The sequence below is a fragment of the Prinia subflava genome, chromosome 13 (assembly GCF_021018805.1).
Source record: "Prinia subflava isolate CZ2003 ecotype Zambia chromosome 13, Cam_Psub_1.2, whole genome shotgun sequence".
Classification (NCBI taxonomy): Eukaryota; Metazoa; Chordata; class Aves; order Passeriformes; family Cisticolidae; genus Prinia; species Prinia subflava.
In genome coordinates, this window is record NC_086259.1 from 7,876,042 (window position 1) to 7,892,800 (window position 16,759).

Below are 16,759 nucleotides of genomic sequence, written 5' to 3' on the forward strand. Positions count from 1 at the left end.
CAAGATTGTAATTAAGTTAAAATTCCATGAACACATCAAAAGGCTTTTGAATCTCTTCAATGGCTGTATTGAAATTCTCAAAATCCTTCTGAAATTTTGGAGATATGAAACCAAGTCACCTAAGCATGCTGCAAAGGCCATTTTAGACGTCACCAATTCTCAGCTAGACATTGTGTTTCCAGAGGAGAGCTGTGCCCAGGTGGAGGCTGAGCTGCTCTCCCCTGTCTGTGAGCTCTCCCAGTGTTCCTGGGCTCAGCCTGGGGCTGTCTGAGCTCCTGTCCCCCCATGCCAGGGGTGCTGCAGAGCTGCTGCACATCAGCTGCATCTGCCCAGGCGCTCTGGGCCTTGCTCAGGGGGATGCAGGAGGTCAGGGCAGGTGAATCCCACTCCTGGGCTCTGGTGAATCCCACTCCTGGGCTCTGGTGAATCCCACTCCTGGGCTCTGGTGAATCCCACTCCTGGGCTCTGCTGAATCCCACTCCTGGGCTCTGGTGAATCCCACTCCTGGGCTCTGCTGAATCCCACTCCTGGGCTCTGCTGAATCCCACTCTTGGGCTCTGTAGCCCAGTTTGCTGCCCCTTTGCCACAGCTCGCTACCAACCACCTCTGAGAGACAAATCAGGATATTCCCCTGCCCATTCCCACAGCCGTCAGGCTTTACTGCAGACACGGTAAAGGAGAAAGGCAGGTGACACTTGTACCCCGTGGCTTTTCCTTTCCAGTGCCTCCAGAGGCAGATTGGCCAGCACTGCATTCCCTTTCCTTCTGCCATGTTAGCTCATGCTTTACCTCATTGCTTTGTGATTCTCAGCATACGTACTTTTTCTTATTTTCTATTTTTTCCCCCTGCTGTTCTTGTTAGATTTACTGCTGGAAATTCTCAGCTACATTGAGAACCTGTTTTCCATTGATGAGTTGTCTCAAAAATATGGATGTGAGCTGCAATTGCTTGTATTTGGGATGAGAGAGGGTATTTTCTTTTAATGATTGACTTTATATATCTGCCACAAAATTATAATGGAAACTAAAAATAATTTAGCACACTTTTAGTAGAGCTATTATTTGTATGATAACAAAGGAATAATTCCATTAAAAGTGTTCACCTCTTCACAAGTCCCTTTGGATTAATGTGTTAGGCAAGTATAAAAGGTCCTTACTCTTACATTATACTGATTATTGTGGTAATTTTATGAAATCTTGAGGTAATTTATTAAGTGTCTGCTATACACATTTTAAAAGTACTTTTATTGCTGCAATTGTGTCAGTTTTAAAAGTTTATTTTTATTACAAAATCAAATTGAGGAAATTAAAAATGTCTATGCTTATTTTTCTCAAGAGACTGCACTGTATCAGATCTAATGGATTTTATCGTCATAATTCTGCCTGAATTGAAGCTTGAGAAACCACTGTCAGAATACTAAGAATTATTTTTCTGTAGTGTTTTAAATCAATAATTTAAGATGATGATCTAATTTCAGGACTCACCCAGCGATAACTCTGCCTTCTGGCAACATTCAATAATTTATTGAAATAGTTAAGCACAAGACCTGGTGCACTCAAGTGGCAATGTAGAGAGAAAATGGGTTTGTTATTGTTTCTGGAAGAACTGTGTCTATTACTTAAACTAGTTTAGGGCTCTTGGGAATTGACTCACTTCCTCAAAGGCTCAAATATATTAATGGACTTTTAATTTCTTTCATGTCTTATCCTCTTATCATCTTTTTGGTGACTGTTTTAGAATGCACTTGCAAGGTGGTTAACAGGGCTGGTTAGTGAACTGTTTAGGAGTGTGTAAGAAGGCAAAGGGAACATTTGTCATCTTGGCAGCTACTGCTTCAAAATATTCTTTCATTTTCATATATGTGCAAGCTGAAGCAAAATTAAAGATGTGTGTGATATATGGAGAAAAGTAAGTGCTCTTCTGTGCCACGTATTTAACAAATATGATTCAGGCTTCAACTATTGTATTTTGGGATTGTGAATAGGATTTTGTCCTGCTGCCTGCCTAACAAGGCAAACATTGCCTTTCCACTTAGCTCAGACTACTGATGAAAGTGAGTTTTAAGGTGATGGATTGTAAGTTAGATGGAAAAAACAGGCACATTTTCTGTTGACTTTGAACAGAACCAAATTCTCCAATAGAACCGCTGGAAGCAAGGTTTTGGCAGTGAGATTTACTGGAAATTACTGAAGATGTCAGCCAGCATTTTTGCCTGCAGTCTTCCAAAAAAACCAGGGTCCAAGTCAAATGCCCCTGAAAATCATTGCTTAAACACTTCTCAGAGCTATTTGATATTTGAAGCTTCAAATAATGGAAGCCAGCACTCTGGACTTGTATGAGTCTAATTTCAGAAACAATCCTCTCTCTGGATTTCCTGAGCCACTGCTACATGTCTCATTTCAGTGAAGTACAACATCATGCAAATCACACTTAGTGACCATTACCTGTTGCTACTGTCATGGAAACCCATTATATAATGAATTATATGAACAAAACCCACCTTAGCATTTGGAGTGGCTTTAATTGTCCAGATACAGTCAACTGCTTGTCCTGGTTTTGTTTTTCCTTCTTGTTCTACTTGACTGGAACGTACTATTCCATCAGCTCCTGAGAGCTCAAACTGGCAGTCTAGGGAGAAGATAGACCTTGCTGTCAAATGCAATATGACATTAATTTAAAATTTCATGTATAAAGAAATTGTTACTGTAATACTATACCTGGGATGGGATTTAAAATACCTCCTAGGTAAGTGAAGTCAGGATCTGTAATAGAAAGAAGTCATGAATCACAAGGGCTATCAGTGCTTGAGAATCACTTCAAGCTTCAGTATTATCTGCAGATTATGTCCATTTTTTATTATGTCACCAAAAAAATTGCCAGGAAGTTTACTGAATCAATTGGAGCATATAGAGACAAAGGTTTTTTAGATGAGAACATTATTCCACAAAGATTGACCTTATGTGAAAAAGGTAATTCTTCCTGGCAGCTCAGATTTCTAGCATAACACCAAAAATTACTATTCACTATTTTGTTCCTACATTATATTCTGAATTTAACTATTTCAATTTTCACTGAAACCACTGGAGCACCACAAGAATACAGAGGATCTTTCTCTGTGCTCAAAGCTTATTTAGATTTATTTTATCAGAGTGCTGTCTGTGTAGTTCTGAACAATTTGAACTGGGCTTAGCAGAATTTAGCAACACTTTGAAATTGCTAACTGCTCTTAAAAAAGTATGTGAAGAAGGCTGTTCAGTCCTAAAGGTACTTTTCCCTGGGTTATCTGTGTCTCTTGTTTTAGCCATGTAGATCAGTTCTAGACATGGTTTATGAAATGTTGTTCTATGCAAAGAAGCACTAGTTCATGCAAAAGTGTACACTTGTTTGGTACACAGTTCTTTTCTAAATGAAGGTCCAGAGTTTTGCTCTTTCTGTGATCCTATAAATCATTTTTTCTGTATAGGAAGTTTATCACTTCTCCTAAAATGCCTCAGTCCTGAGCTTAAGACTCAGCACAGTTCAGAACATGCCTTCTTTGCCCTCCTCTTTTTATTTACCCATAAGGAAAATCTTTGATCACTGTATGCAAAATTCTGCAAGGTTTTCAACCGTCTTTGTAAGCTGATTTTTTTATGAAGCAGGAGTACGTGCACATGTTGCCTTTCATTTTCACAACCGTAAAATATTTTACTATGCTTCATATAAACAAAGAGGAAGGAAAAGAAAAAAATATCAGTCCTTCAGTTGTTGCAATCTGTTGTAAAAATAATATACAGTTCAAATGTCTATTTAAAGTTCCAGTCTGCAACTAGGGTATTAGTTTTGAAAGTGATGTTGATGAAGTGGCTTTGGAAATGGACTTGGCAAAATGCATAAGTCCTGTCCCTGTGAAAACATTTTATCATGTAATTCCCAATGGTCTGGTCACCATGTTAATCTGAAGTTTCCGAGTCTAAATCCCTAAGCAGTAATATATAATCATGAATTGTGTTTTCATGTGCTCCAGGGGTAAAGATAACCTTAAGGAGTTATATTTGTATATACATTTATCGAAGTAGGAGAGCTGACACTTGTATATTGCCTTTTGTCCCACAGGACAATAAAATGCTGATAACTACACGTGTAGTAACCATGAAGTATAATAGTCAAGCACTGCACAAGGACATCAGGTCAAATTTTCATGTAAGAAGGATGCCCTGCCAGGTTTAAGCAGCTCCACAGAGCAGGTGTAATTTTTGTTTGTCCAAAGGCAGTGTCAGCACATTGTCCTCTCCTCTGCACCTGTGAACCACACAGCACTTTGAGCAAAGAGCAGCTCTGTTGTCTGAGCCCAAGGGCTCAGGGAATCCAGTTATACTGGCAGCTCGTGCTTAGACTGTGCAGATATTTGCTCTGGATTTTCAGAATGGAGGTTTAAAAGGGTTTGCATCTGGCTGGAGTGCTGTTGTAAAGTCGCTTCAGGTGTTTTTGTCCAGTGCCTTACACTCCTAGAAGAGAGGCTGGTGAAAAGGCAACTCTTTGCATAAGTTGTCTTTCCTTTCCTACCACTGGTGAAACTGGTACAAGCAGAGAAATAAAGAGGGGTGCTGCTGAAGCCTTCAGCATGAACAAGCTCAACTGTTTTCCTCACTAGCAAATTACAGACCTGTAATTCCTTCAGTCAAGATTGCCCAAGTGTTTCTAGCCACGTGCCCTGTGGGATTAGCAGGACTGAGGCTGTGGCTGTCACACTGTCACTGCCTCTGAGAGTGCTCATGCTGAAATGCAGCTCCAGGCTGCGAGGACAAACACACCCACAGGGTTCAATGGGAGCAGACAGTCATTAACTCAGCCACAATTTTAGACATCTTTACCTGGTATAAATGAGTACTTCGCCTGAAATCCCTTTCCTTCCAGCTCCTCATCAGAAATAAACTTGATCCACATAAATCTCCCGGTTGATCTAATTAGTGCTGGACTTTTCAAACCACAGTAACGATTAATGAGAGGGGAGAACCCAAAAGGTCCATCTCGAACCTCCAGGTGATCAAAGCGACATTCAAATGAGGGTTCTATGTAATAGGGTTCATCAAAGGTCAACTCAATTCTTTGTCGTGGAGCAGCTAGACACAAAAAAAAGAAAAGAGCAAAAGATTCAATGAAGATCTTGATAAAAAACACAAAGACATGAAGTAATGAAGAGACAGGCCTCCTAAACAGCAAGATAAAAAAGAAACTGGAAACTTCTCAAAACACATCTGCAGTCTGCTATAAAAATTTTAAAAATTATTTTCTAAGAGATATTTTTGCAGAGAATCATACAAATTTTTTTGCCTGCTGATCTTAATTGTTGAAAATTCAGAAATCACATTAATTTAATGCAGCACACATAGAACAGATAAGAACATATGTACAAAGGTGTCCAAACAATGTTAAATATTAAGATATAAATTAAAACAAGTATTCTGTGAAAGCCAAATACATAAAAGGGACAAAATACTGAGCAGAGAAGAATGGAAAAGAGAAAGACAGGAAGAACTGCTCACTATTTCTTAAACATAAAGTCCGAATTTGTAGATCCTTTCACAGAAGACATCTTTTATAAGAATATTCAGAGAAGTGTAAGTGCTTCATACATGTCAATAACATGCAGGTGCCTACAGGTGCTGGTGAGTCTGAGCTGTGGCAGCCTAACATCAGGATCCGGAGCAGAGCCCTAAATCCTGACTCTCACGCTGTGCTTTGGATCCCAAGGCTTTCTCCTGCATGAATGGCTTTAGTGTTCCTTGTTCTTGGCACTGGCTGGGTCTGGGTGGCAGCACTGGGAATCACGGGCTGCTGCTTCTCCTGAATGCCCGGAGGATTTACTCTGGAGTCTCCAAGGCTCCCATCAGAGCTCCTGCCTCACCAGCTTCAGGCGCTGGGAGCTGCTGGGGGTGCTGGCAGTGGTCTGCATGCAGGAGCAGACCTTGGCTGCAAATTCCAGAGGGCCCTGGCCCCGCTCAGGCACCCGCAGTGGTTCTGTGGAAGGACTGAGGAGAGCTGGAAGCTGCTGCTGTGCCCCAGCCCTGCAGCAGGACAGGCTGGCTGCCCCCGGAGCATCCTGGGGCAGGCAAGGTGCTAAACCAAGATGTGCAAGGGAACAAGCCAAAAGGAGGGGCCTGGGAACCACTACTGGGCTCCACAAATAAAAACTCACCAAACCTCATTACTTGAAATATTTCAATTAATTGATATGAATCTGGTGATTAGGCTGACTAGTATTTTTAGCTGACTTCAGTGGGGTTTGGGTGCATTCTAGTAAGAGGAAATATAATTGGAGTATCTCAAGTCTAGCAGCCTTTATTTAAGATATTCTCATTGGAATATGTGGGTTTTTTTCTAGTTAATGACATTTTTTTGTCCTCATCACATTATTTTAATAGTGGCCTCAGCAGTGCTAACAAATCTGTGTATTTTTAGCACAGTGCTATGGCAGCCAGATATATCTTTTTTATTAATGAAGGCTAGCATAAAGGTTTTCTGCTGGTGAGACAGAACAATACAGCATGGTATGAAATAGCCTTCATCTTTTGCAATCTATTATCTGTAATATTAAGATAACAAGCTACATTTTTTTTCTTACTAATTCCATACCTTCATAGATTACAGTAGATATGCTGTTCATTTTCCTGGCTGTGAGGATATGTCGTATTCTACATAGCTATTTTCTTAATGCTTGCATTTCTTATTAATTTGTTGTTATTACTGGAGAAGAAAAGTTTAGCTTCTTGTTCAAGCAAACAACTGCAGAATTCATTGTATTACCAATATGGCCAAGCAATACTTCACAGCAGGGTGAGATGACACTTTTAACAGTTCAAGATTTTCCATTTGACAGTAAGATTACAGCAAAACAAACCAGAAATACAGCATGTACCTTCTAAGATATAGATGCACTCCTGATTGGGTGGGTACATGTTTGGGTAGTTTGGTGAAGCAAAGTGTCCTCCATTGCTGGTCCTGACCCAGTTGTCACACTGGGTTGGAGGAATGCGATTCACTCCAATATTTTGCCCACCTTAAGCAAAAAAAAGAAGTGATCAAATAGGTTTTTTTCTGCAGGCATGCAACTCTGATGAAGTAAAACTCTGGCATGACATATAGCCTATAAAGACAAAAGTAATTTATTTTGGTTTTTATTTTGGTTGCAAGCCCTCTTGTAGGGTACTCTATTAATATCTAAGAAAACCTTATCTTTACTTTTGTGGTGGGGTATATCCTAAAGAAATTACAGGTTTTGAATATCAAATATATCCAGAAATCCTTGGAAAGGAGAGAGAGTAGGGGTTTTTTGGATTTTTGGGGTTTTTTTTGTTTGTTTGTTTGTTTGTTTGTTTTTTCTTTACCCAACTCAGTTCAGGTTTTTGATACTCTTCTTTCTAAGTGAAATAGTGAAATATTCTCAGTGGCTGCCAATACCATTATTTTATGGCTTATATCATCTCCATTCCTATGTAAATATAATTGGAAGTATTTGTCAGCTTTCACTGTTTTTGGCCCTGATTCCAGAATATGCTAAGGTGGGATATCTATTTACAGCAATTTGTTGGAATACAGAATGTTTGTAACAGAATAAATTACAATATGCAAATACACTAAATACAGCAATGGTAGTTAATAACATTCCTAGCAATAGGTAGATTGCCCTGGTAGCTAGGGGTCTGATTTAGGATCAAAGCTCCTCTTCTGGATGTACAGGGAAACGTGTTCTGTGCTGAGATTATGCAGTTTAGTAAGGTAATTCTTCATGCTGAATCATTCACAGGAGCTTGGTTGGGATTTCCTCATCCACAGAGAAGAGGTTGGGAACACTGTGATCTCCAACACTCTTCAGAACCTTTGGCCCTTCTCCTTGGTATCAGAACAGGAGAGAGTAAGACACAGGATATGTATTTTCTGCTAGATATTTCCTAAATCTCACAGCGTACTCTCATAGTGTCATTTATATTTACAGTTTTGATTTGCAGACCTGTGAGAGGACATCCATGCTGGTACAGGTCTTAGATGCCTCCAGGAAAGTACATCACCTTCCACTAGTATCTTGACAGCTTTTTGATTTATGGGGGTGAAAATTCTCCCTCCTGCAGAAATTTTTCAAGGAAATTCTGTAGGTGGCAGTTCAAGGAATTCTTCTCTCTTAAGTGTGGGTAATCCCACATATGAAAAAATAAGGTTTGTGAAATTGATTCCTTCCCCGCTCAGCAGGCTTCAAAAGTGTTTGTGGGTGGACTATTTGAAAAGTTTGTTGTCAGATACAGAAAACATGAATTTCCGTGGTGGTTTCTTTCCCACCTCTAACTTCTAAAACTGTAGAACTTTACCTGGGCAAGTGAAATTTCCATGATCTTTGTGATTGCATGGCTTTGTTCATTTGGGAGAAAATGCAGCAAATGGGGGGAAATGGAAAATACTACAATTCATATTGGTAATTCAAGAGCTATTAGTATCTGAATGCAAACATTCCTTTTCACTTATAGTGCTCTATTAAAAGTTATAAAACTGTTCCATTTCTTGAGAGAAAATCATCAAACTAAAACTGTACCTTGTGTCTTCTGTGCAACGGCAATGCCTTCCACTACCAGGATTGTTACAAGCAACACTGATGAGAGAAATTGGACAGGAAAAACATCAGTAATTCTTCGAAGTTATAGACCATTTTCTGCAGTCTCAGTTCATGCAAATCCTGGCATCACTGACCAAAACAGCTCAGAACGTACAAAAATATGTGATTAATTTGTGTTTTCTGTAAAATTTCAACTTATGAAACAAGTGCAGACTATGTGTGCTGCTGGTCCTTCTTCCAGGTTCCTCAAGAAAGTGTGCATGAGAACAGCAATTCATTGTTTGAGTGGACTTTTAAGAACATTTTCTAGAGCTTACATGGTATCTGTTGTCTATAAATCTTTTATATCCTGAAACAAAATGCATCTCTGCTATAATGAATCATATTTATCCTAAAACTCTATTTGCATAATGTGTGCAAAAGACTTCTCCAGATTCCAAGAAACTAATCCAGACCACAGGAGACACTGCATGGTCTTAACCCCTCCACAGATTTCACAGATTTGTGATTGCAAGTCTGGTTGTTGTGCTGCTACCACACAATATCAGTGATTTCTGCAAATGATGGGGCAGTAAAAAATGAGCAGATGCAAGTTCTGGAGATGGAGAGCCTCCCTCTTTCTCTCCTTCCTTCCTGGCTGTTTCACTATTGGCCTTTCCCTTACATTTACACTTTCCCTGCACCCATGAAGCATCCCTATGAACAGCACATATGAAAAACTCCAAATTCCACAGCCCATCAGCAATTTAAAAGCAGGCCTAATGTTCAGATTTTCCTGAAATGCTTAACCAACTTTGTCACTTCAAATTGTTTGGGATTGTCTGGAGGGGGAAAGAGAACAAAATAGACTAAATTAATATGCCCCTCTTCAAATCTTTCATTTGCTTCCATCTGGCGTATCTCAGAAATTCTGGGCACACCTTACAGAACCAGCTAAGCAGGCCTGCACTGCCCTGGGCAGAAGGTGGCTGAGGGGAGACAGGATAAAAGGTACAAAATCACAGGAATCACTGAGACTGAGAACTGAGCAACTACTACTTGTGTCTTCCAGTGGAGAACCAGGGGGTGTCAGACAAAGCGAGCAGGTGGTGTGTTCAAATTAAACAAAGATTTTTCTTGTCTTTTCTTCTTTTTTTAAATGCACATAATTCATAACGCATCCTTGAGGTAGAAAATTCTGTTTCAGAAACCCCTTAAGCCGTAAATTGTTGGAAGTCTGGGATGTATTTGGGGCAAATATAATTTGCTCTACTTTTATACTCGTTCTGCTTTTATATCTCTGTAAAAGAAGATACCAAGACCTTTGATGTGACCTGGTATGGCCCTTCCCATGTTCTTAATCTACTTGTGAGGTAGGCATGGCCTTAGCACTGCAGGGCAAAAAAGAGATTTCAGCAGAAATTTTATTGTCACATTCAAGAAATTAATTTTATTTTCCCAGCCTTCCTGCCTTGTTGCTCGGGCATTTTAGTGGCTCAGTTGAAATGGCATTTTTTCCATCTGTGGTTTCCCTGTGCTGCTGTTGGACTTTGAGCCCTTTAGAGTTCCAGAGTGAGCATGCACTGACTGCAAACCACAGTGATCCTGACTCAACTCGTCCAGATGCTCCTCTAACGCTGGCATGGATATATTATCTGGGGAAAAGATAAAAGGAATCAAAGTCTGCTCCTGAAAGTGTCCATCTACCATTTATGTTTTATTATGTATGTTTCTGCTGCCTTTTCTTCTCTCTACTCATATTGAAGTAGACTGTGTTTCATTCTGAAACTTTCCTCACCAACAACTGCTTTTTCCTGTGTAAGTTAGGTTCATAACTGTGGGTGTTTTCTAAAATACCATATGGGACTTGCAAACAAGCGCTATGTTCTTAGAAGCTTTTTTGATTTTTAGGGATGGGTTATGTTAGAGTAGGTGAAGATTTAAGTAGTTTTTCAATTTCTATCTTTGCAATAATTTTGCATTTTCATCAATATTAATATACTTAAAAATATACTATCTGTCATTATCCAAATACAAAGCAGATGCTGCTAATCATTACTGACTCACCCTAGACTGAAAATTCCTCCTTCAGAAGAAAGTGAAGCACCCATTACTGGTATTCAGTTATGGATGTTCACTGGTCTTTAAAGCAAATAACCAAATATCCCATCTTTATTAACATATGATTGACATTCATTTTCAGCTGGTTTTAGTTTCTACTATTTCTTACATAGATGATATTATTTCAAAATTATTTACAGTTAATTTTTGCAGCTTCTCTGTTTAAACTGTACACTGAAATATCTGAGTTTGTGAGTTGCATGAACTTACAATGCATTTGTACTCCTGAGATCACTTGTCCCTAACAGAGAATTTTGACAGTGGTTATGAAGTTGGCAATCTCATTTCTTTGTGTTTTTTTTCTATGCTGGTTTTGGTGCAACTCTTCAAAGTTAGCTTTTATTGTTAATGTAAATTCAGTTTCCCCAGTCCTGTGTAAATCATGTGTCAGTATGTTCTATTGAATTCACTTTTCTTAAAGATGTGCTGTGCCCACCCTCTGTTTTGCAAGGACAGAGCAAGCTCTGTGTAACTTATGCTGCTTCTCAAAATGAAAAATGAGCTTTGACTTTTTTCCTTAAAGCAAACACACAGATAAAGATAAGTGAAATTAACACGTGACTAACAAAATGAATGCAAATAGTCACTTTCAAGTAACAGTGAAAAACTGAGGGTTTGTTGGCTTGCTTTGGTTTTTATTTAGTACAGCTCTTTACTGTGGCTACCACTGTTATAATACACTTTTTAAAAAAAATCAGTATGCATCTACATATATTTCAGTGATTGTACTGATGGAAACAACATAAGAATAGATGTTCTGTTACAGTAACCATTGATTTCCCCTCTTGCTGATGTGGATAAAGAAACAGCTCCCTAAAAGGGCTTCAGAAAGCCTGATTGGCTTTCACTAGAGCTGTGCTGTTTCTATAAATAGTCCAGGGCCTGTATGTGTGTAAATGCAAACAAACAGAGCCTATTGCTTTCAGAGCAGCATGGATATGCAGGCAACTGCACAAGATATGGGCTGAATATTTGTCTTACTGTCTTCCTTTTGTCATGTTATATGGATGAGTGGGAATAGTATGGGCCACCTTCTCCTTGTCCCCTGCCCTTTTCACCCTCTTCAGTTTTAATCTCTTGCACCTCCTTCTTGCCCTTCCCTGGCAATGCCCATCCTTCTCATGCTCTCAACAACCCTTAAGATGGATTCAGAGTAGCCCAGGTAGCAAACATTGCAGGGTCTTCCTTTGGCACTACTTTTATCCTGGGTGACAGGATGATAAAGAAAAGAGGTGTCTCTGGCTAATGGTCTGCATGTGTGCTGTCCTTATCAGTGTGACACTGCTGGCAAAAAGGTGGAGAGGATTTACCTGTTCTTCCTGACAGGGCTGGGCAGGATTGCCTTAAACTGAGTGCATTGACATGACAATATAACGTGGGAAAGTAAACAGGAGTTTAGGGGCTGAAAACAAGGTCTGTCAATATTCAGGATGAAAAGAAAAGGAAAAAAATAATCAGTCGGGATATTTTTAGACCTTTCAGACTGTTTCCATTAACCCATTTTTGTGTGCATTTTAAAAACAACAAAACAATCTCCTGGTGCCCTAAATTCATACTACTTCCTGGAAAAATAATTTTGAATCTCAAAGACTAGTTTGGACAGTACAAATCCATAAGGAGGAAGATGTCTAGGGAAGAGGCAAATCCTGGAAGCTGGTGCAGTGGAGAGCTAGTGCTGAACCATGTCCTGGTACTGCAGCAGGGACACAGTCACAGCAATTAGAACAGTCATGAGAGGCTGAACCACTTCCACAGTCTTGTAGCACTTCCAGAAGGATGAAGAATGATCCTGTTATTTCTAATAAACTGCAATTGAAATGGTTATTATGCACCTGAACTTACAATGGGACACAGTGTTCCTCTGCTCCTTTTTCCCTTTAAAGTCTCTTACAGATCTCTCTGACATGACTTGTCTTCAGTGTGGATGAAAGATAAGTCTAGGCTTAGCTCCACAGTCTGTGATGGTACAAGCAGTGAGTAAAAATGCCACTTGAACATGGCTTGCTGCTGTAAGCAACAGCACCCACGGTGCAGGATTGCATAGAATATCAAAGGGATTCCAGGGGAGAGAGGAGTGTTTTGTTTTTACTGGAGGAGCATGGTGAGAATTCTACCAGAGGATCCTGAGCTATGGGGCAGCAACCCTGTGAACTTAGAGATACTCAGGTGATAAATGTGATAAAGGTTGGTGCCCCTGCACCTTACAGGGAGCTTCCAGTTGATGATCTGTGCCCTGCAGAGGAGGCCAGCATTGAGCCAACAGCAGCACGGACACCGAGGCAGAGATTGAGGAGTTTCTTTTATTCATGAGTCTGGTATTTGCTATAGACTTGTATTTAATGAATTATGGTGCACACTTTTGTAGTACTGTTTAAAGCTCTGATAGTTTACCTGTGTGAGCATGAACTAGGAATACAGAAAAAGCAGCAAGCTTCTGCCTCTGCTTTTAAAAGAATGGATTTTTCATTTTCTTCACTTCTTTGCATGAAATATTTTAGATCACATAGCCTGCAGACAGCTGTATAAATTTTGAACAGTGAAGACACTAAACATATAATGCAAGTTCTTACTATTCTGTTGTTGAGCTAGGCTTATGGAATAATATAAAAGAACCCCCTGAACTGGTGTAATAAACTCAGCATTGTTTGCAGAAGTCAAGATGTTCTTTGTTGGCATTTCTTCAATTTTAAAAAATAAATCTAAGCTAAAAAAGAAAAAAATAAGGTGATTTCTGCATTGGAGTATATATAGAGAGGTTTGGAAATGTGTGGCTCCTACTCTCTTGAAAAATGAGAATAATATCGTTAGTTTTGCAGTAAATGGGTGCTCAACCCAACAGTGAGAAATCAGCATGTTGCTTTGAAAAACAAGTGCTTTAGGCTGCAAATCTGACATATGCTTGTAGTTTCTGGCAAAACACATTCTTCAGATTTCATGGGATACAGTACAGCTCTGAGCTCCCTGGGATATGTCTTCCCCTGCTCTTTCTGCACGCTCTGGGGATCCTCACACAGAGACAACAGACTCGATTTGCTGTGTGGCTCTGAGAGCAGTGTCTGTCTCCAGTGATGACAATGGGGGATCTATGCATGCAGGGCAGGCTGAATATCAAACTGAGGAGCACTCAGGCACAACTGAGAAACACAGTGAAACGTTCCACCATTTTAAAAAATAAAGACTTAATCATTTAGAGTATTACACATTCTTAGTGTAGTGGTAGCCAGAATCCTAGGGATAAAGATGACAGATTTTGCTTAAAGCAGGATTCATTGGATCTCTGTGCTCTGCTCCTTGGATTAGGCAGCACCTTGTGCACACACAGTCCAGAGGGATGGTAATTGGCAACACACAGGTCATGCATGTTGGAAAATCTTGCCAGGATGCCTGCTTCTTTCTGGCAGATACAGCCTAGAGTAACAAATGCTTGATTTTAATTATATACTCTGTTTTGCCTTATGGGAATGGTTCCTTCTCTGTGTATTCTTCTTAAACCCAGCTCCTCATTTGCCCTGTGTGCTAAAATTAGCATTACTTTCAGCAACTGCTTATCATAGTATTTCAGGTTTTATATCCATTTTTTACTCATGTGTCTAAACATTAATATTAGCTATTAATGTGCTGGGGACATTTATTATTATTATTATATCCTGTCCTATTCTCTGGCCCACATTAACTACATGTTTTGGTTGCCTTTAAGGACTCTGATCAAAGATTAGTTGCTGCACAAATTCAAAGTGAGTGATTGACTGGTAGGCGGTCTTGTAAAGAACTTGTGCAATTTAGACAGAAAGGTAAAGTGTCCAGACACATTGCATGTAATTCTGTGTGGATGATCACCTCCTTTTCTTTCAAAACCTTATTAACTGCTTTCGAATTCGAGCCATTTTTAGCTCAGAAACACACCCTGTAAATTTCAAGGAATGAGATTTTTCTCTCTCTTCGCAGCATTCGCTGTGTTTGTTAATTGACAAAAGGAACACTGGATTGCATCTGTTGCTGCTGTATTTAGGGCTCACAATTCTGTTGCTGAGGATGAGAACATGGTAGTTTTTGAATCCCAAACATTTTTATAGCTCATAGTCTGTATACATTCCCTAATCTATTGTGGTCTCAGCAGAACATTTGCAGATAGGTAAAATGAGTATCAAAGAGCAGGTAAGGTGGCTGCCTACAACTTATCCTATTAACAGCTCCAGTGGTTTCCTCATATTGGAACATACAGCAGGATTGCCCCAGAATAAAGTACAGAGATGAAGGTGTGCATCAGGCAAGACATATTTTAGCTGGTTTAAGTCTTACCCAGAGCATGCTAGTGGAGCTGCCAACACATTTTTAATCTTTCTCACAAAAGCTTGATAGCAGAAGTGGGCTTCACCAGCTATTAACAGTGACTCTGGTGCCTTCTAAGATCCAAATCTTGTTAGCCATTAGCTGCCAGCAGGATACTGAATGCACTCAGGTCTATTCTCAGATATAACAGTTTCATCTCACTCCAGCTGCTTCCAGTAGGGATTCCTCTCTTTAAGATTGCCAGAGAAACAAATTGGGACTCTATCTCTGAAGAGAAACCAGGTTAACTGATTCAGGAAGTAAGTGCAGTTCTCCCATGTCCCTTTGATAAAAATCATCTCCAGAACAATTCATGCTTGGATGGATCTGTGACAGAGTCCCCTCTAGGTTTGCTCAAAACATTTAACATTTCTGATCCCATCCTCCATTAGAAATGTATAAGCAGCTCTGGGCTGCTTCATCTCACTGGTTGCTCCACATCCTGTACCTTATAATCCATCCCTGGGTCTGTCTGCCAGCAAAACTTCTGCCAGAAGAATGATAGCTTTCATTTTTAAAATAGGAACTTTCCTTTTTATATGGAAGAGCCTTTTTTTCTCATCTCCAAGCTGTGTGCAGCAAGAGACTGATGAGAAGACTGCATGTGCAAACCATGTTGATGAGGGGTTTCAAAAACCTTATTAAAATATGTACCCTGACTTCCAAGTTCAGATGATTTCCCTCTAGCTGACAGAGCTAATCCTCCTGCACATGACTATTCTGAATATATCTTTCCCAGAAATAACTTATTCCTAGAGAAATTGGATAGTGATACTTTTGACTTAAAAATCGATCAGATTATGCCAGACCTCTTTATCTTCTCTTATTTATTAGCAATATACTATATTTTTCAGTGGAAATCTTTTCTACAATGTCTATTATGACATTTAATATTTAAAGCTCTTTTCTGCTATCTTCTGTCATGTCTGGCAACAATTTATGTACAGACTACAATTTCTTCTTTTCCAGCTTCTCACTCTAAGTCCCTTAAAAAGAGACTTAACTTTGCGTTTATCAATTTTACCGTATGATAAAGAAGGAGGTTTTGTGAAATGATTTCTTAACATATTGGCCATCCTTTCCTGCTGCATGGTGGGGTCAGCTTTGTAATAACAGCAAACTGAGTGAAGCACAAAGATAATCTAAAAGAAATATGGATTTTTTTCATTAAAATTTACACTCCCTCAATCCCATATCCTGCAGTATTTGAGTGGCAGTAGCCAGTCACATGTTGACAGAGGCAGCAAGCTGTTTAAAGGTACCAAGCTGTTTAAGTTGTCCTAGGCTGTAAGTGCTTCATTAATTAAAAAAACAAATTGGAGTGCACAAGGCAGACAAGCAGCAGCCTTGTTTGCAGGTGTTAGAATCCCAACTTGAATCCAAGACACTGAAATTCTGCTTCAATCCAGACGGGTTATACTCCTAGTGCTGGGTTTGTTTTGTGTGTAAATTACATGTACTAGAGCATGTGCAATTAGCAGCTCTCTTCATTTCTGCAGTGAATTAAATTGTAACTTTCTGACAGGTTCATAAATGATGAATAGCTTCTAAAGTTGAACTTCAGAGGTAATTTTTCTGTCTAATCTCTCCCTGTGAATTAAACCTTAAGGAAGATGCTGAAAATCTTAACTTTTTCATTACATAGGCATATATAATTTAGTTGCTTCTTTAGCTTCAATCCCATGTTATTCTATACTCTGGCTATAGCCATATACCTGATTTACACACTGAAATTTGCTATTAAT

At 39.4% G+C, this 16,759-nt stretch overlaps 1 protein-coding gene and 1 long non-coding RNA gene across 3 annotated transcripts in view; one reads left to right on the forward strand and one right to left on the reverse strand.

Annotated features, from left to right (window-relative positions):
• LOC134557551 (uncharacterized) overlaps window positions 1-16,759 on the forward strand; it is an 83,915-nt gene that overhangs the window by 40,849 nt on the left and 26,307 nt on the right. The window lies entirely within an intron of this gene.
• Window positions 1-16,759, reverse strand: part of NETO2 (neuropilin and tolloid like 2) — a 30,863-nt gene that overhangs the window by 9,989 nt on the left and 4,115 nt on the right. For both annotated transcript variants that reach the window (XM_063410900.1, XM_063410899.1), the window contains exons 2-6: window positions 8,565-8,621; window positions 6,900-7,040; window positions 4,855-5,103; window positions 2,719-2,763; window positions 2,502-2,629 (exon numbers count right to left, since the gene is read on the reverse strand). In XM_063410900.1, coding sequence (XP_063266970.1) covers window positions 2,502-2,629; window positions 2,719-2,763; window positions 4,855-5,103; window positions 6,900-7,040; window positions 8,565-8,621 — 620 coding nt within the window. The remainder of the gene's footprint in view (window positions 1-2,501; window positions 2,630-2,718; window positions 2,764-4,854; window positions 5,104-6,899; window positions 7,041-8,564; window positions 8,622-16,759) is intronic.